Below are 21,010 nucleotides of genomic sequence, written 5' to 3' on the forward strand. Positions count from 1 at the left end.
CAGAGCTGTGGCTGCAAGGTTGTCGGTGCCTGTCGCGGCGGCAACCCTCGAACCCGTTGGTGGACACCTTCGGTGAGGGATGCTGTCAGGCTGAAGAAGGAGTCCTATCGGGCCTTTTTGGCCTGTGGGACTCCGGAAGCAGCTGATGGGTACCAGCGGGTGAAGCGGCATGCGGCTCGGGTGGTTGCTGAGGCAAAAACTCGGGCGTGGGAGGAGTTTGGAGAGGCCATGGAGAAAGACTTCCGTACGGCTTCGAGGCGATTCTGGTCCACCATCCGGCGTCTCAGGAGGGGGAAGCAGTGCAGCACCAACAGTTTATAGTGGGGATGGTGTGCTGCTGACCTCTACTCAGGAAGATGTGGGCAGAATACTTCGAAGACTTCCTCAATCCCACCAGCATGCCTTCCATTGATGAAGCTGAGCCTGGGGACTCTGGGTTGGGCTCTCCGATCTCTGGGGACGAGGTCGCCGAGGTGGTTAAAAAGCTCCTCGGTGGCAAGGCCCCGGGGGTGGATGAGATCCGCCCGGAGTTCCTTAAGGCTCTGGATGTTGTAGGGTTATGTTGGCTGACGCGACTCTGCAATATTGCATGGACATCGGGGGCAGTTCCCCTGGATTGGCAGACTGGGGTGGTGGTCCCCCTGTTCAAAAAGGGGGACCGGAGGGTGTGCTCCAATTATAGAGGGGTCATACTCTTAAGCCTCCCTGGCAAGGTCTATTCAGGGGTCCTGGAGAGGAGGGACCATCAGATAGTCGTACCTCGGATTCAGGAAGAGCAGTGTGGTTTTCGTCCTGGTCGTGGAACACTGGACCAGCTCTACACCCTCGGCAGGGTCCTGGAGGGTGCATGGGAGTTTTGCCCAACCAGTCTACATGTGTTTTGTGGACTTGGAGAAGGCGTTCGACCGTGTCCCTCGGGGAGCCCTGTGGGGGGTCCTCCGGGAGTATGGGGTACCGGGAAACTAAAACATGCAGGATGCCGGCCCTTGAGGACCAACTTTGGGCAACTCTGAACTAAATTATCCAACCCACAGAGACAGAGCCCAGATTAGTCATTGTTTCTTTTCATTTCCAGTAAATTCTTCTCCTAATGTCTCCAAAACTTTACAGATTAGCGTCCATGCCATGCTATGTGCTAGCATTTCATGTTCCCATCTTCGGGACAAATAATCATAATAACCATTTTCCCAATAGAGCCTGGTCTGCACACAGGCCATCTGTCCGCCGTCTCCCCGTCCATCTGAGATGAGTCTGGCAGAGTTTCACTCAGACCTGCTGTAACGTCTCGCCCCCTGAGAACAGCTTCAGCCCCCAGCTCTGCTCCTCTGAGTGACAATGATTTTCCAACACCCCCGGGCCCATGTAGCTATTGATTAGAGTCGTGTGACATTTTCTTAAGCAGTACCTCCTGAGGGCTCAAAGGTCACAAGCATCAAACAGTGCTTGGCTGCCTGGACTGTAAAATACTAGGACTTTCTCATCGTCCTTGTATTTTTGTACTTTCTTCAAATGTTCTTAGCATTTTTTTCCAAATTCAACACATCAGACTCGTGATACTCTCACAGTTTGAACGAAATGCTGAGTCACGCTTCAATAATCCTTTAGAAACACGAAGCGTTTGGCGGCTGTTGTTTTGGACGCCCTCACCTGGAGGGTTGTCCAACCAATCAGCTGTCAGATATTATCCTAACAGTCCCATCCTTGTCAAGTCCAGTTATTACATAACTTTGAACAGCTGCGCTGCAAACTGACACTCTGCTGTCTTCAACACACAGCTCCAGCTTTCACCAGCACTGAACTACCGCTACGGTGTTTTATTGTTGCTCAACCTCGTAGCTGTTATGGAGAGCAGCGTGTCGCATTTCGCAGCCGTGCGTGGATCCAGTAGCCGCAGCAGCGCATGCTAACGTGGACAGCTCTCATTAATACTCCACTGGATTTACTGACTCTCTCTTTCGCCATCACTTGTGTAGCATATATAACTCTCACAATGTGACATTACTTCTTCTATATTCATTTGAGGCCATGCAGAAAATCTAAATTCACCATTCACTGCGAGTCGGCCTGCAGATCTTAGATGCAGCCAGGGTTTCTTTGTGTTATGCACTCAGACCGTTTGTTTTTTATGAGTTTTAAATATTTTAGGATTTTTTTTTAGGCTTTAGCTACTTGTGATTACGTCACTCTGTACAATAAATGTCTGTTTTGTTTAAGGACATGAAGTAGCTCTTTAAAAGAGGAACCCAGACACTTTTAAGCATCCAAGTCTTGTCAGACAGGAGCCTGTCGCCTCCATCTTCAGAGTAACCCAGTTTTAAGGGCAACGGCCCAAACACCCATATTCAGAAATAGTCTCTAGATGACTCGTCTCAGTCTCTGATAAAAAAAAATAATATGAGCATAGCATTGACAAATACGTGCTAGACTTTACTTTTGAAATCTATGGTAGGAATGTTGGTTCCCTCGGAAAATAAAGAATTCACTTCATGATAAATAGCTTGATTGACCGATTTTAAAAATTAGACACAATTTGACAGAACACTAAATTAACTTCTTTACATTCACATGGTGTTTTAAAAGAATTGCCCATTTTAATAAAAATAAACTTGTCTTTTAAGTTGGAAATTAAAAAGCAAACATAGCTGTTACAGGAAAAAAAATTAAAAAGCTGAAAAAAATGTACCAATATCTCCATTTTTGTATAGATTATTTGTATAGATTGATACAAATATATGTGTACATATATATATATATATTGATTATATATAAATATATATATGAATATATATTTATATATGTCATTGCAAGATTTATGTTATTGCTAGATTTTTTTTCCCATTTCTTTTTTTGTTAATGTGTTTTTCCTCCAAAATGTATGCACTATGAGGTTTAAAAGCAGATTAACAACTATTATTTTTCATAAACACTGAGTGAACTGAACTGCTGTTTTGGGGGTCAGCCTCAATTAATCTCTGAATTATGTGAGTCTGATTTATGTGAGTCTGATTTATGTGAGTCTGATTTATGTGAGTCTGATTTAACTCTTGGTCAGCCTTCACCAGTTTCACTGACTCCGTCAGATAAAACTGAACTCTTGTGAACCTACCAGGTCAGAATAACGTCTCAGCTAATCTCACCGGATCAACACGCGCATTCATACAACAGCCGCTAAAGGGAGACAGAATTTACACATATAATTTATTACAGAATGGCATAACATCCAATAAAAGATACATATTTATCTTCAAAAGCTATCATTCAAAGTGAACAGTGAGACCAAAATCACCATGTTTTTACCACAGCAGTCAGCACGCGACAACGACTTTCATTTTTATCTAAAGAGTGTAAAACTGCACAAAATACAGCAGCTACCATAAGTAATAATATGGCACACAAGAGCTAAATACTTCATAAAGCATTTAGAGACATCCGCCCTCGCCAGATGTGCTGATGATGATGATGAAGACGATGGGCATCTGGACGAAGAGGGCTTGGAGCCAGAGGAAGGAGGATTCAAATTTAAACTACAAATATGTACGAATAGCAAGAGTCTAATTAGAAGAAAAGTCTTTGTATTTATTGCTGCCTGGAGTTATTGCATTTTTTATATATATATATATTATCATTTTGAAGCAAACAACTTTACAGTTTACCTACTTTTAAGCAGAGTGATGGAAACTAGCTGAACATAATATTGGTTCCCCATAAATAAAATCTCTTAAACTGTAAAACATAAATTAGAATAAAAAGTGACTCAACTCTGGCTCCAGGCCCAACAGGCTTGTCGGCCGTCCGGCCTTATTTCACCTTCCTGTCAGGTTCTGTCCTCATGAGGCGCTCTGCTATTCAGCTCTGTAGAGTAACAGTGTATTTCATACGGTTTTGTTCAGTTTGACTCCTGCATCTCTACCCCTGAAGCCTCTTCATTCTCTCCGGCATTTGACTTCTCCTCACCTGTAACAAACACAGAGAGGATTTTGTTTCAGAGGAGGCAGAACATCCTCCTTCTAAAACTTCTAAAATTATTCACAATTCTTCTTCTTACGTCTTCTTACTCTTAAGGAATAATCAAGCTCCATTATATATACAAGAAAGCCGATTGTTTCCACCAGAACACTTGGCTCTCAGTGGCTGGGTTTCCGTTGAACAGAAAATTGCACAATTTGACATTTTGAAAATAAATTTCCTCAATGGAAACGCGTGAATTTTGAAAAAACTCAAAAAAAATTTGAAAAAAAGTTTTGGGCGCTAGCATGAGGCGTGTTTTTTGGGGGGGGGGGGGAAACCCCCCCAATCAAACTTTGATACTTTGATTAGCCGTATCAAAGTTGATTTATTTCTCAAGACTGTAATGGAAACATTTCTTCCCCATCACACGAGTCACATGATTGATAACCTCATGTTACTTCTGGTGAAAACCGCGAAGAAGAAGACGACAGGAAGTAGTTGGAGGAATTTGACAAAAAAAAATTTTTATGAACAAACCTACCCACGTTGTTTTAATGGAAACGTTGCAATTATAAAATTGTGTATTTTCCACATTAGCTGAATATAGACAAAGTTTGGTGCTCATTTGTAACGGAAACACAGCCAGCATCCAGGTTTACTGGAGGTATTTTTAAGACTCTGTTAAACACTTTAAAAGCTGGTGGACTGGTTCAGGTTATCCTGAGCTGTCTCTGTAGTTATGCTGCTATAGGGGAGGACAACCTGACCACTTTTCTTTATTCTCCTACCTCCTGCTGCTCTCCATTTATGTTTTTATTTACAACTGTCGCTTTCATAACCTCCATGTTCTTCCTGTAGTTTCTCACTCAGTGCTGTGATCGCTGTGTTTAGCCGGGTCACCTTCCTGGAGGGGCTGCCGGCTGAGCTGAGCGTATATCACTACAGATGACACACTCGACCCGATCTTTTTGTGTTCAACCTCGTCGCACTTCAGGACACTTCAAAGCTATTGAAGGAGCAACTGCTGTCACAAGGTGGACGTACTTTTTCTATCGAGATTGTGATCCTGGTTAGCTGTGTTTCTACTCCAGACAAAGCCACTAATAGAGCAAATGTTGCCATAACTCTGTTTACTCTCTGTTTAAAAACTGTGGCTTTGCTTGTGATTAAAAGGTTGTAAGTTCGATTCCAGCTTCCTCCTGGAAGCTTTTGCTCTGCAAATCGGTGTATAAGTGAGTGTACTTTGAGTGGTCAAAATGACAGACCGTTGTCAAAACCTGAGACCACAAACTTTAGCAAGTTTGGTCGTACAGTGTGTGGTATCCAGAGACACGGCAGTAGAACACCATAATCAATTTCGTTAACCAACATTCAGATGACAGATGGGAAACCTTGGAAAATCTCTCGAGATGAAACGCGAGTTCAGAGTAAACAAACATGGCCGACTGGGAAGAAGCAGTGCTGATAGATTGTGGACTGTATTTCACAGAGAAAATGACATTGCTGACATCCACTGGACTTCATGGTGCGCCATGGTAGTTGTTTTTGCTTTCTTTGTTTACAATTCTCCTCCATGTTTCTGTCACCTTGCTTTCTGATTGGCTACACATGACATTCAACACGCTTAAGATTGTTGGAAGGGAAAAAACAAGACAAAAATCGACACAAAAATCTTGCCGTGTGATCCAGGCACTAGACTTCAAACTTAACCTGTACTCAAAAATATTATACGTATTAGTATAGGAGGGTACAAGTACTTACTGAGACCAGAGATCAGGTGAAGACAAATTTACTGAGCCATTTGTTGTATTCTTTGATTTCCACAGTAACTCTGCGTCAAATACAAGATGGCCGCCAGACCAGCCTCTGTGTCCTGCTCACCTGCGGTTTGATCCCCAGCTCTCCGTCTCTCACTTTGGGCGTCTGGGGATCCGGGATCGTCTGGCGGCCAGCGGAGCTCGCCGCTCTCCACCTCGGCCGCATCCATCGGCTCCACCACAATGGAGGGGAGCCTCTTGGACAGCTTCGGAAACCTCTCGTGTGTTTCTGGGAAGATCTGTTCCAAACTTATGTAAGGTTACCGCCAGGTATGTCATAGTTTGGGGAATTAAAGCGACCTCATTCCAACGTCAAATTTGAGGCCAACAACGTGGCAAAAATCTGGTTTGCCACATTGATGCCAAACCAGACATGGAAAGGTAAATCTATGTACACTGCTGATTATCTCATAGCATTTTAAATCATTGTTTTACAATGATTTGGAAAGGCTAGGGCTAGTTTAGTCGCTAACATTCTATAGCACTGACATTTTCTTTACGTTTGTACAAACTCACTAAAGCTGAATTTTCATTGAAATTCATATAATGGCACAAATATGACATTTTGAACATAAATTTGCTTAATGTAATGTGCCAATTTTTAAAAAAAACCAAACAAACTAATTTTTCAATAAAAGTTGGGATTTTTGGTTTATTCCACAAAGCTGTATTGGGGACACTTTTTTTGCATCACACCAGTCACATGATCAACAACCGGATGTTGTCAATAGCGTAAACCATGGAGAAGAAAAACGACAGGAAGTAGATGGAGGATGTTTTTATTGACTTACAAATGTATTCACATGTGATTTTAATTGCATTTCTTATTTAATGGAAATGCCGCAATTGCGAAATTGTGGGTTTTTTACAGATCGGCAGAATACTGACAAAGTTTTGCACGCATCTGTAATGGAAGCGCAGCTTACGACACGACATGTTTCTACAACAAAGTAAGGGAGTTATTACTGATAGCTCTACTTTGCTTCAAGAAACTCAAATTTCTTTTTTGTTTCTCTTTCCAATACCCAACATTACTTTTCACCTCTATATTTTTATGCTTTTCATAAGTTCTGTTTGAAGCCATACTTTTCAGTCGCTCTGGCTGAACTTGATTAAACTGCCTGTTTTGCTCCCAGGCAAATAAAGACACAGTAACTGTCATAGGAGACAGAGAAGCGCTGACCTACTTCCTGTTTTCACTGATATCGGCCTGGACCAAAAACAGCCTGTCCTCATTTACTTCGTCACCCAGCGATGTTTTGAAGCTTTCCTAGCCAGTCCTGCGCGGGGCTGTGAGGTGGAGGAGCACTGGTGGGAGTAATCAAGTGTGACAAGGTGCAGGCAGTGGCTGAACGAGAAACCGCGATAGGCCCAGCTCCACCATGTGACCAGTGGAAACAGATTCAAATGCAATCAAAAGCAAGCGCTTCCTTCCCCAACCAAAAGAACTGGAGGACGAATTGTTTCAACCGCAGAAACCATGACCGTGTGAACATGCTTCAATCTGAACTAAACATGCAGCTAACTGCTCTTGTAGCTGCATGTTTAGGGTGGTGGACCTGCTGGAAGTTTAATCTCCATTCTAGTCTCAAGTCTTTTTTTTTAAGGCTCTAATACAGGGGTGTCAAACTCCAGTCCTCGAGGGCCGCTGTCCTGCAACTTTTAGACGTGCCTCTGCTGCACCACACCTGAATAGAATAACTAAGACATTAGCAAGGCTCTGGAGAACTGATCTACACAAGGAGGAGGTAATTAAGCCATTTCATTCCAGCGTTTTCTGTACCTGTGGCACATCTAACAACTGCAGGACAGCGGCTCTTGAGGACTGGAGTTTGAGACCCCTGCTCTAATAGATTTTCTGGGGCTTCTGTACGTGGCCCGATTCATTTTCATACAATGACTTAACTGAATGACGGTTTAATGTCGGCTCTACTGGACAGAATACACTTTAACACAGATCTGCTAAAAGACGCTTTCAACTTTATTACGTTTTCCCGTTCCTGCTGAAGAAAAGTAACCGGTTTTACATGGGATGTTTTTCACCACGTGTAGCATTTACATGGAGCCCACTATACAGACAGGCAAGATGGAAGATGCAGTTATAGTACTTATTGAAGCATGTCTTCAATCAAAATAGGTGTCGGGCTGCTAATTTGTTAGCTAGCGTCTACAGTCTTCCTTATCCCTGCTATAGGGGCGCAGCCAATCAGCACCAAGGAAAATAAATAGTGCTCTTGGATTGGCTGCTTTGCAAACGCCAGCAAATAACGTGTGAAGTGGCACTGAGCTGGTAATGTTTCAGCTTCCCAAGCCTCATTTTCTTTCGAATATTTTAGACATGCTCAAAAAAACAAATTAGTGAAAAGTAAAATTTTCCACAAACAATCTGGAGATACATCACACAGAAAGGACATCAATATTGAATCTAGAGTAGAAAACCTATCAGGTCCACTGTATTTATTTCACTGTAATACATCAAATGTAACTTATTATTATTATAGCCAATGAAATGAAAAACACAAACCAACAGACACACAAAGAAGGATACTGAGTCCTGATCTCCTACTGCTCCTCCTCCGCTGAAGTCCTCCGTCCCAGGCTCCAAGGAGTTCATAACATCAGCCATCCTAAAAAAAAGAAAACAAAAAACCTATTGCATATCATCAGTTTTTAATCACACATTCATGTTTTCGTACTCAGCCTGTCTCGAGAGACAGGATCTATGTCCGAGGCGTGTGCGGCTTTTTGAATTAGTTCAGGATACTTTCATTTTATTCGCTGCTATTATTCAGGAGTCATTTTGACATCGTTGTTCACAAGCCTACTCAGGAAGGCCTGGAGTAATAGCTGCCGTTGATTGGCCGACAACAATGGCCTATTATTGCCAACGATCCCACACACACCACAGAAGCGACGGGAGGTGGTCAATCAGCGGCGCAGAATTGTGGAGCAACAACAGCCCGGCTGCCAGCCTGAAGAGCGCGGGCATTAGCATGTAACAGCCTCAGCTCCAGGCGTTTCACGGCGCCTCGCTGCTTATATGTTGAAACAGTGAACAAACAAAAAAACAGGATCTCCAAGTACGAGAAGCAAACTGAAAGACAAAAAGACTTGGATCTAAATATGGGTGTTTTGTTGCCTTTATAGCACCTCAGCTGCCGGTGGGGAACTTTAGCAAAAAAAGAGCAGAATATGAATCTCCTGTGGATTCCTGCCATGTGAGAACAAAACAATAACTGGCCTTGTCGCAGTGCAGACCCGGCACACGCTAAAAAATATCTCAGACAAAAAGCCGCGGCTTCTGACCCGCTGATCAGCTAACATCAAACAGGAGCAGAAAAACGTGTCGCTTTCAAAAGCATTGAAGTCGGTTTTGAATACGGTGGGAAACATCCACATGCCTTCACTGAGACCAAGAACGAGTAAAAAAAAAATGTAAAAAGCAGTAAATGTTTAATGAAAAACAACACAGGATTTTAGACGAACCAGAACCAAACATGGAGAAGCAGCTTTCAGCTTCTATGTCCACACATCTAGAATAAACTTCCAGAAAACTGCAAAACCGCCAAAACGCATTAAATCAAGCCTAAAAAGCCGCCTGTTCACAGCTGCCTTTGGTTCATAGAACCTGGAGCGTCAGTCAACATGTTTGATGATTTTGATGATGGCATTTGAAATGTAATGTTTATTGCTTGTTTCCCAACCGGTTGCTGTGTTATGTGTCTTTGAACTGCCTCGTTGCTAGGCCTGTCACGATAGCAAATTTTGCTGAACGATTAATTGTTTCAAAAAATTATTGCGATAAACGATAATATTGTTTGAAGACCTTTTTACACTGATGTAATGGAAATGACATAATAATCCATGCGATTTCCTGCCAAAGATAGATACACTTTATTTTCAAAAGAACACTAAACACTGGAACTGATAAACAAAATAAACAAAACAACCAAAAACAAAACTAAAATGGATTCTTAGTCTCCATTAACAAAAAACGCACTTGAAAAAAAAACTAAACATAAAGCCAAAGTGGAAATAAATACTGCATTCAACCAAAAGAGTGCAGATTATGAAGTCTGTATATTATGTTGCCCTTCAGTAATAATTAGATTTAAATAGAGAAAATGGGCACATCGACTACCTGATGCAATAGTTCACACTACATGATTTTTTGCTGCTATTTTTCCCCTTACAACAATCTTAGAACGTTGGTCTTTCTAAGATTGTGTGGTGTGTTACGGTAGATCTTCCTCCGATCTAAATCAGGGTTTTTCCCCAACTGGGAGCTTTAACAACACCTGTTGAATGTGATAGGCAGCCAATCAGAAAGCGCGGATTCAGTCCGTGCTTTCTGAGGGGAAATTACGTCCGGGAATCCCAAACAGCTGACACGGCGCAACCCGAAGTCCAGCGGACATTGGAGATGATATGTGGAAACAACATTAATGTTTATTCAACATGCAAAGAATATAGAAATGACAAGAGGAGGAGTTGGAGCGAAATTGCTACCGCAGTTGATAAACCCGGTAACTTTTCAGCTGTTCTTCGTTAACGTGACGTAAACAGGTTCTAATGATTTTCATTCAGTCAGGACTTTACGCTGACACTAGCCACATGCATTGCAGGTAGATTGTAGTAAAGCATTGATTAATGCCTGGTTTTAAAATTAGTTAACTGGACTTGTAGCCATTATTTTGTGCCCATTGTTGGACAAGGACCGAACCCGATGGAACCGTTATACCTAGGATTTCTGTCGGCTAATGTGTGGACTGTCAGGTTTTGAAAATGAGCCGACAATCGGCCGACAGCTCTAAGATCGTGTAGTGTGCGCTGGGCATTACACTAAGGAAATGAGGAAGGAGGGTCAGTGGAGAGCACTGGAGTTCAGCCTATTTTCATTCAGTGTCGTTAACAGAAAGAGAAAAGAGGAAGAGACGATAATGCCGATAATTAAAATGACGTCGGTAGTTTTAATTTATCGTACGATTAATTGATTTATCGTTTATCGCAACAGGCCTACTCGTTGCTGAGATTTTCTCCACAAATAAACCTGACTTGATGCATTGAGACCCGAAACTCAACATTTTTCTGATGGAAGGGAAATTTCAAGCCGTCTGCCTCGACCAATCCGATCCAGCGATTCTTAAAAACTCTAAAGTAACAGCAGTCACCCAGCTGAGCTGAGCTATTTAGCGACTTTTCAGATATAAAAAATAAAACTGGCCAAAATAGGAATCGGCAGGTCAAACCGCGATCGGTGCACCTCTAGTTTTAAAGCTCTACTAACCCAAATATAGATAAGTTAAGGTAAGATAATTTTAATGATATGGCACGTTTTCAGCAACAAGGCCATTCAAAGTGATTCACATGAATTAGAATAAATACAAACAAAACAACTAAACCAAAAGAAAGACAAAAGGTTGGAGGGGTATTAAACTAAATGTTTGGTTCCAGTTGTTTTGGGTCGGTAAACTAACAGGAGTTCCTCTAGCTCTTGCTCCAATATTAAAAGTATAAAGCTAAATATCGCTTCTATATAGCTATTTGTTTTAGTTTAAGTGCATCCCTTGGTACTGAGCGCAGCGTCACAGATGATTTTTCATACTGAAGCTTGTAGACCTGAGGAATTTCTTCAGACAATATTCTCCACATCAGCATCATGGTGGATTCCTCTCATACCCACCGACAGCTGCAGCATCATCCTGACCCCGTGACCTTGTTCTGGTTAGTTCATCAAAAAAGAGAAGACATATCTGCTTTCCCATCACGCTGCTTAATGAACGCTGCGGTTAAACGGATATTAATAAAACACTTAACCGTACTTCCATAAAACAACAGACAATAACAGCGTGACCTTTCGTGTGACAAGTTATCAGAGACCCCACTTTGCGGCAATCAGACAAGCAGTTGCTGTTGCCATGGGGACAAGCGATTGAGATTTAATGCCTCTGATTGTCTGAGTGGTGCACTTTGCTCGGACGCGCGAGGCCCGAGGGCTGATTTGGGGGGTATTCATGTGTGCCGCGACGCTGCAATTACCACCACCAGGTCGGGGGTCGTGTTGTTCTGAGACTGTCTTTGTGAAACCTGGAATTGCTTCTGCCCTTCATCCCCATCATCATCTCTCGGCGAGGGAAACAATACAGCTTTTATTCCTCATCAGAGGCCGGTATTGTTCGGCCGGGGAGGGAGTCGGCGCCGCGGCCGCTCTGCCGGCTCTCTGCTCCGCCGCTCAGGAGGCAGCAAACTCACAGGCTGGGGGCAGAGCTTCAGTCCGATCATGTTTCCGCAAAGTGCCGCGGCTCTGCGGTGGCACGGAGCGAAACAGACCCAAGAATTTAAATGTTCAGGCCAAGCATGACACGGCAGACGACGTTTTCTGTCTTTCTTTTTTTGGCAAGGTTCGTGCTCACAGGAAGCCACCTCTGTTGCGCCTCAGCAGAGACGGGGAAAATGTGAAAACACTTTTCTGCTCACCTCTTGGATAGAGCTGCATTCCAGCAGCTAGTGTTTTAAGTGCTTACCGAATTTAAATTTAGGTAAATGAATGCGCTTCGTGGGTACTGTTGGAATGTTTGAACTCGAACCAAGTTGTTCTAGTGTGTTTTTTTTTGGTTTGAGACAGCAAATTGATGACTAAAGTATAAAACTATCAGGGCAGAGAGAGGATCTAACACAAGCCTTAAAAGCTTGAAGAGAACCTAGCTAAAGGTTGCATAACCAAAGAAACACCAAATGATGGGAGTTTCTATTCTGACTGTATAGATGAAAATATCTAAAAACAAAGAGAGACTCAATTAGTGTCACAGAGGGAGAGATTGTTTTTACAAAGCTTTGACCTGCCAGTACCGGTTTCAGCTAATTTTACTTTTAGGAGGTTTATATAAACATAATTTAAAAATATTTTCTGTAAGTAGTTATGCATTATTTATCTAAGAAGCAGAAGAGACGTTACATTATGTAAGAGAAAACCTACGTTTGGTTACAAAGTTGACATTTTCAACTGTGTTTAGAGACTTTTATTAGCATAATTAGCATAGCTAGCATTACCGACTTTATTAGTCTCTGTGTGTACTATTCCCTGGACCCTTTTTAAAAAAACGATACGTCAGAAACAAAACAAATAAATGTTTAAAAAAAAAATGGCAAAAGGAGTAAAACGACCAGCCGTTACCAAGATCTAGCATGTCAGAGCTCAGGAATGCTTTCATGGCTATCTAGAATTTAAAACATGAAACAACTAAAGAAAAGAAGAACTTATTCTTAGCCATTTTATGTAAGCTCCACTGTAAAAAGACAAAATATATATATAAAAAAGAAATGTAAGGTGATAGGTCATGGATGTGCGGCAATTTAATGCAAATTTATCCACTCAAAAATATTTCATTTGGCAAAAAGGGTTGTGATGTTTGATGCACCTGTTTGTTTTAAATTGGTGTTTACACCACCTGGCCTTATTTGCTTAATTTATTACCTTGTTGTATCTCTCATTATAGCTTCCATTTCATTAAAGCCTCCCTGTGAAGTGCTTTGATTTGTTTCATTATTAGTCCATGTAACACATACCTGTCAAGTCTCTTGTTTTGGCCCGGAAACTAACGTTTTTTTACCCCCCTTTCCCGCCGTGCTCTAGTATTATTATTTTCCCGTACATATCCCGTATTTGACCCGCCGTCCGGACCCTTCAGCTCTTACGTTAGTTCCGCTCCCCGCCGCTCTTACGTTAGTTCCGCCCCCGCCGCTCGTACGTTAGTTCCGCCCCCGCCGCTCGTACGTTAGTTCCGCCCCCGCCGCTCGTACGTTAGTTCCGCCCCCGCCGCTCGTACGTTAGTTCCGCCCCCGCCGCTCGTACGGTAGTTCCGCTCCCCGCCCCCGCTGTGAGAGTGCCACCGGATGGCGACATTTCCCGTATTCTCAAATCCAAAACTTGGCAGGTTTGTGAGGTCAAATAAATAACATGCTGCAAAATGGACAGCTAGTCTGTTGACAAGTTCACACAGTTCAGTGTTCATAACATTTTGTTTGTTTACACAGTACAATACAGATAGATGAGGAGATACATGTAAGTACAGTCATTTGTGAATATCTTGTAAATATGGGTCATCACCTCTCCCTGTAATGTAAAACTAATAAACACTTCTAATAAAAAAAAAAACATTAAAAGGTCTACATAAAGGGCATTTGTGTCAACGTTTCAGGAAACACACTCCAAGTTTGCTGTAGCAAAATATAATCCAGATTTTCAAACATAGTCCTCTTAGCACTGTCTTCACCATAACAAGTACCAATCTTGTATTTGCATGTATTATAGCACAGACTTGTAAGAAAAAAATGGCCTAAATGAACATGTTGTACTCAGCCAGGTGTTCAAATTCTGAGTGACAAATGAAATGGATGGTATTAGTAGTCGCTAGGCATGAGCCAGCTGTCAGTCTCCAGTTACATCACGGCCTTACAGAACTCTTCAGCCGAACCTCTCGCCAAATCAAGCAAATACAGTCATATCCGCCCGGCTCTGGCCTCACTACACCGGCTCCCAGAGGGGGGTTGAATTTGCTTCAAAATTCTTGTGCTTTCAATGGCCCTGCAGGTGAGCACAAGACAAAAACTGCAGCCACCAAGGTATCTAACCTGGTATCACCAAGTTAGATACCAGGAAATAAAAAAAACCCTTGGTCGGGACATGACTTCAGTCTGATACTTGAGATCGGGGCGACAGGGCCGTGCCTACAAGTATCTGGGGCGAAGAGGCCAAATCTCCAAAAATGCAAAGTGACAAAAGAGCTGGGTGACTAAGAACCGTGAGAATTGCTTTGGTTTGGTAGTTCATTTATTCAGTTTCTGCCACAACTCCTAGCCTGGACCAGAGCAATTCAACACCAACGCACATCGTCTCCTAGAGGAGAGCTGCGATCCTTTGCAGCTAATATATTCTTTGTCCGACTGCATGCACTTGATTGCGACGTCTGTACCATGACCTTTCAGGACAAGTACACCGTTAAACCCCTAATAATTCAAACAGGATTCAAACATGAATTAGCAAAAGTGTGACTGGATACATTTTGCCCCAGATCATTATGAGATTGTCACAGCATGAAAAACTTGACTCTTATAATACTTGTTCTTTCAGTTTGCGTGGTAACAGATCCTGTGTCGGAAACTACCTCTTTTAATCTGAAACCGCATCATGATAATCATATTTATTTGTACATATCACCCAAATTTAACATACAGCAAAGGAACACTTACTACATTTCCTACCCATCCTACCTGAATATCCTTGCAAGGTCTCCAGCGTGTATGCTAGCACTTTGCTGTTCTGCTTTTTATATATTAACATAAATATTTTTAAAAATAGCATCAGATTGTTAATTGAACAGGATATTTTCTGACATAGCCCATGGTCAGCTGCTAAAGAGACATAGTGAAGATAGCATGCTAACTGTCGTCTTAAAACAACCTCAATAAGAAAAATGGCCACTGCTAGCCATATGGGTGACTTCATGCTTTGTATTTATTGAAATATGTTATTGTGTCGCCAGATTTGCTGGTGTTTCTGATGAGTAAACGATAAGGCGAAGATGAATGCACCAAGAAAAATCTCTAAACCTCTTCTGTATAGCAGAGAACCACCAGTCACAGATCTAAGGCTGAAGCCAGAAGCTTCTGATCTATGAGTGAATTATGAACCATTTTAAGCAGTTTTCAACTGAAGAGCATGGCATAGCGCTTTTCAGAAAATCACCCACAGTCTTACTCTTAATCCTCACATTTTGCTTTTCAAAACACCAAAAAAAACCACACACACACACAAAAAAAAACACACACACACACACCCCAGTTTGTCCTCTTTCCTGAGCCCATCAGCAGATTTAACACAGTCGAGACTTTTTAAGCGGAGAGCCTTTGGGGCTTTTCGGCAGCCAGTTGATTTCACAACTTTTCTTTGGCAGATCCAGAGCGTTGAGGGGATACTATGAAAACGACTCCTCCACTCTCTCTTACATCACTAACGCCGCAACTCGAACACGTTCAGCTTAGCAACTAAAGGGAAAGTTCTTCATTTTTAAAGTGAGGTTCTGTTAAAGCAGGCAGTATCTTACTTTGCAATAGATAACGCTCACATTTTTCTTAAAGCGGTACAACGATAGGACTTTATGAAACCTTTAAGACATTCACGTGCCTACAGTTGTTTATTTACACACAAAAAAAATGATTATTTTTTAAATGGACCCGCCCGTTATCGTCCTGAATAAACACAAAATCCAGATTTCAAATTGCGATTTCTTTTATTAAGGGAAATGCCTTCCAAACCAACCTGGTCTTATGTGAAACCATAACTGCTCTCTCAGCCTAGTATCTGATTGTACCAGCTTTGACAACAACTGAACAACAGGCGTTTCAAATGTCTGGCAACGAGTCTTTCACATCGCTGAGGAGGAATCTTGGCCCAATCTCCTGCTCCATTGTTTTAATTAAGTCACACTGGAGGGTTTATGAGAAGCCAACTGTGCTTCCGCATCAACGTTTAACTGGACATTATTACTAGAGAGCAAGAATTCATGGTTCAAACAATTAACACAAAACTATGCAGGTCCTGAACGGAACAGAAAAGCAGCCCCAGACCATAACACCACCACCGCTGTGCTTTGCTGTCAACAATGTTCTTTGTCTGAAATGAAGCCTCGGCACAAATTCAAACTGGAAGACTCTTTAGCCCCACCTGCATCATCCAATCGGCGCGTCCCGCTCATTGCCGCCGACCTATCAACGCTGGACCAAGCCACGTCACGTCCAATCACCAACCAAGGCCCAGTTGAAGTTGATAAGGACCTCCATCCATGGCATCTTCCGCTTTCCAGCTGCGCTCAACCCTCCTCCACCCCTACTCCACCTCCACTCTTCAGGCTCGCATCCTTCACCGACCTCCACCACCAGTGTCGGGTCCCGGGGGATGACATTCCTAACCTACATCGGGAATGCTCATCCGAGCTTATTGCAATTCACAGCTGGATGTCCTCAGCCGGGGCCCGAGCGCCAAAGAACTTTAAATTCATGCATGTCAATAAACCTTTTTAATCGCTGTTTTTTCCATCTGAGTCTCTCCAGATTGAAATCCTGTGTAGGTTTTGTTGTCAGGTGTAACATGTTTCAAAAAGTTCAACTTTTGTCTCCTCAGTCTGTAGACTATTTTGTCAAAACTCTTCGGGATCGCTGAAATATGTTTTCTGAAAACGGAAAAATGTTCTTTATTTTTCTCAGCATTGGTTTTTGCCTTAGAGCTCTTGCATGAATCCCAATTTTAACCCTGTTTTTCTTTTTTCATTGCTGAATTTGACTTTATTAGTTTATTTGCGTAGAGACAGATACTTAATATTTTAGCCTGAGATGATTTACTATATCTGTCCCCAGTGAGGCGTTTAGATATCAATAAAAAAATGATATTATACAAGGTTCAAAATGCAAAACAGATCATGGAACTCACTGTCACTTCACTCCACTTCATGTTGTTACACCGGATCAGCTTACATGATTTCTCTTTCCTGTAGTTCTCAGCTTTCCAGAAAATGAAATGTTGCTAATCACAACCAGCTCAGGATTGAACAGGAGGAACAACAGTTATTTTACAGGCTTTTCTTCCCTTAATAACCAAAATCCTTATTTGGAAACTGCATTTTGCATTTACTCAGGTTATTTTGTGAACAAAACTCATTTGAATACATAACTGAGCCTAATGTTTGATAACTGGGATCAGTAGTTATCAGTAGTCAGATAGTTACTCTGTACTGTAAATGTTTGGTTCTGTTACCAGTTACTACCTCCAGTTTCCGTTTCCTTTTTATAAATAATAACACGCTTCTGCATAAATAACAGCTCATCGCAAACATATGGCTGCAACGATAAATGTAATTTATTTTATTTTATTTTGGGAGTTCGGTAACCGGTCGATACTTACATGAGAAACCGACCGTATCCACCGATCGCATCTTCCTCTGCAGAGGTCTGAAAATCGGCCACGGTCTCCTTTTGCTCTGCCGTGAGGGGCCTGGCGGACAACCCCGCTCACCAGGTCACATCTGTTAACACGTTTACTAAATATAGCAACTTCGTCGCTTTACTTAGCAACTTTTCAGTCAAAAAAAAAAATTGGCTAAATTGGCCAAAAATCGGAGTCGACGGGGTCAGACGTTGATCGGCCAGAAAACTGCCGATCGGTGCATCCGTCATTTTAAAGGTTCGCAAAATAAAGTTAGCGTGAATCCCCTGAACGTTTCTGGGATTGGAACTGTCTGAAAATGTAGAAATCGACTACAATCATGGCCTATTTTGGACTGTACCAAATAAGTTGGATTTGTACTAAATGAAGACACCAACAGAGTTTGAATAGCGTAAGATCGAATAAATAAATGAGACACTTTATTAATGTCCAAAAGTACACCAGGTAGAAAGGACAGACACACACAACCCCACACACACTCACCACTGGCAACGACTTAGAGAGACCTATCAACCTAACAAGTCGTGTTTCCAGACTGAGAGGAAGCAGGAGCACTGAAAAAAGTAAATACATAAAAACTAAAAATCCAACAGACGCGCATAGAAATAAAAACTGTCCACAGAACTACAGAGAATCTGTAGCACTTTAACTGCATGCTGCCTTTCAATGCAATCTAATTTCAAGAATGCAGAACTGTCCCTTTAAAACAGAAACTCCGTCTCAAAATGCCACTTTCCCCCCTAAATCCTGTGAGATTTGGGGCCAAAAGAACATTTCTTCGCTGCGCCCAAAAACAGGAGCGCCGTTTCCTCTGGCTGTGAAACGCCTCGCTGCCTCGCTGCTGTCCTCCAGCTGAAGTTCAGTTTGATTCCTCCTGCTTGTTGCCCCAGTTAACCAGTCCCCTGATATTTCGGAGGCACAGAAGCTTATATTTCTGCAAAGCGTTGCACGTAACTTTGACAAAAAAAAAAGAAAGAAAGAAAAAAAAATGTACGTAAATGTCTAGACTGGCTGTTTTAGCGCAAATTTAAACTAACTCCCTGTACAACAACAGGTAGATGGTGTTAGAAAGAGCTCCACTACATGCGGAAAACACTCAAATCCCCCTTAAAAAAAAAAAAAATTCATGTCGACAATTTTTTTCTTGTTTTTATTTTTTATATATATATATATATAAACTATTACAATGAGTTTGGAGAGTAATACTATTTTTAATTTTTTTATTATTATTATTTTTGTCTTAATGGGAAGAAGAAGCGTTCCTACCTGTCTGCGGGCTGATCCAGAGTCTCAGAGCAGAAAGGTCTCCCTCCTCCGCTGCCTCATCACACTGATCCTGCTGCCGGTGATGCTTCAGCTGCTGCTGCTGCTGCTGCGAATGATGATGATGATGATGATGATGATGATGATGATGATGATGATGATGATGATGTGGGCGACAGGCGGAGGAGCGAAGAACGTTCTCTGTGAAGTTACCGCTCGTACGAAAGTGTTTGGAGTCTGCGCAGTGGAGCGTGACCGGTGCTGCCTTCACTGAATACGGAAAGGTGGGGATTTTAAAGTCAGGTGTAAACCCATTGGGGACGATGCTTTGCACGGTTTCCCAGCGCGCGTTAGTTGCTTAGTGAGGGCAACAATTCACTTATAAAAAAAAATCACTGACTGGATGGTACGTATGATCGTTTAAATAAAATTCTAAACATGTAAGTTAATAAATAAATCTGCTTTTGTTTGTTTGTTTAGCACAACTATTTTCCGTAAGATGAGAAATACATACGTTATTAAAATTTGATATTCTTAATTCAAATTTTATACTTATGACACCATATTTTCTATATTTATTTGTTTATATATTTTGAAGTAATTTAGGTCCATTCAATACAATAATGTTATTTCTGAAACGTTACCACTAAATGAAACACATAGTACAGATTTATTACACACAGATGGATTCTTGAAAGCCTACATTTCCGTCAACTATGATGATTTTCCATTTACAGTTAACTAAAAAACACAAAATTAGAATAGCGCATCAAATCATTAAATAAAACATACTTAAAACAGAAATGTTTGCTTAGTAAAAGGTACATTTAATTATTTTTAATGCTATTTTCAAATGGTACTTTTAATCCCACAAATATGCCATCCACCTACAAAACAACTACCCCTGTCATGGGCAGGGGTTGACCAATCAAATGTTAGGAATTATTTTCATTTATTACATTTTTATTGAATAAAAATCAACAATGAGGAGAGTGACTGAGGGTCACTGCGCGTAACACAAACCCTGTAAATTCTAGACACTAACAGGTACCATAGAATTGCAATATTACAATATTACATATTTGTAAGGGAAGTAGTTTTCATAACTCTGTAACACAGGACTTTCATAAGTTGTTACAGATTCTCTCAAATATCTAAACACACCTGTTAAAATCCTACATTATTATGATGTAAAAGGAGAAAAATGTCATTATCCAGGCCGAGCTGGAGCTGCTGCTCCTCTGAACCGAAGGAGTCAACTAACCACACATTTCTTTAAGAAAGTCTTGCCTGTCGTTGCTAATGATCTGATCCAAATAGTAAACTCATTTTCCCCCAGGCTGTGAAAACAGCAGTAATCAAACCACTGATAAAAAAGAACAATCTGGACAAATCACTACTGCAGAATTACAGGCCGACCTCCAACCTCCCATTCATCAGCAAAGTTATTGAAAAAGTTGTTTAAACAATTAACTAGTTTCCTAATGATAACAAACCGCTTTGACTCCTTCCAGTCTGGTTTCCGATGTCACCACAGCACAGAGACCGCCCTCGTAAAAGTGTTCAATGATCCACAGTGTTAACCACAGTGGTGGTTCTGTTGGACCTCAGTGCAGCTTTTGACACTGTTGACCTTGACATGTTACTGAATCGACTGGAGAGTTGGGTCGGACTCTCCGGTCCAGTGCTCAACTGGTTTGAATCTTACATAAAGAACAGGGATTTTTTTGTTTCAATTGGAAACTTCTCATCAAAGAGGTCAAAGGTCACATGTGGGGTACCCCAAGGTTCAATCCTAGGACCCCTCTTATTCAATATTTATATGCTCCCACTAGCTCAAGTTATAACAGGAAATAATATTAGCTACCATAACTATGCAAATGACACACAGCTCTACATTACAATGTCAACAGGTGACCTTTGACCCCATCCAATCACTGAACAGATGCTTAGAACAGATAAATGTGTGGATGTGCCAAAACTT

General features: G+C 41.7%; 1 protein-coding gene across 3 annotated transcripts in view; it reads right to left on the reverse strand.

Annotated features, from left to right (window-relative positions):
- LOC116709558 (LBH domain-containing protein 2-like) overlaps window positions 1-19,253 on the reverse strand; it is a 22,572-nt gene extending 3,319 nt beyond the window's left edge. For 2 of the 3 annotated variants that reach the window (XR_004336904.1, XR_004336903.1), the window contains exons 1-4: window positions 19,030-19,253; window positions 8,314-8,392; window positions 5,830-6,004; window positions 3,760-3,954 (exon numbers count right to left, since the gene is read on the reverse strand). Coding sequence is in view for 1 of the 3 variants with exons in the window: in XM_032548176.1 (XP_032404067.1) it covers window positions 3,887-3,954; window positions 5,830-6,004; window positions 8,314-8,391 (321 nt within the window). In the remaining 2 variants the exon portion in view is untranslated. Of the gene's footprint in view, window positions 1-3,184; window positions 3,955-5,829; window positions 6,005-8,313; window positions 8,393-19,029 lie in introns of those variants that run through there. The other variant, XM_032548176.1, reaches the window with a different exon arrangement.
- Window positions 19,254-21,010: the final 1,757 nt, after the last annotated feature.

Source organism: Xiphophorus hellerii, chromosome 19, assembly GCF_003331165.1.
Source record: "Xiphophorus hellerii strain 12219 chromosome 19, Xiphophorus_hellerii-4.1, whole genome shotgun sequence".
Taxonomy (NCBI): domain Eukaryota; kingdom Metazoa; phylum Chordata; class Actinopteri; order Cyprinodontiformes; family Poeciliidae; genus Xiphophorus; species Xiphophorus hellerii.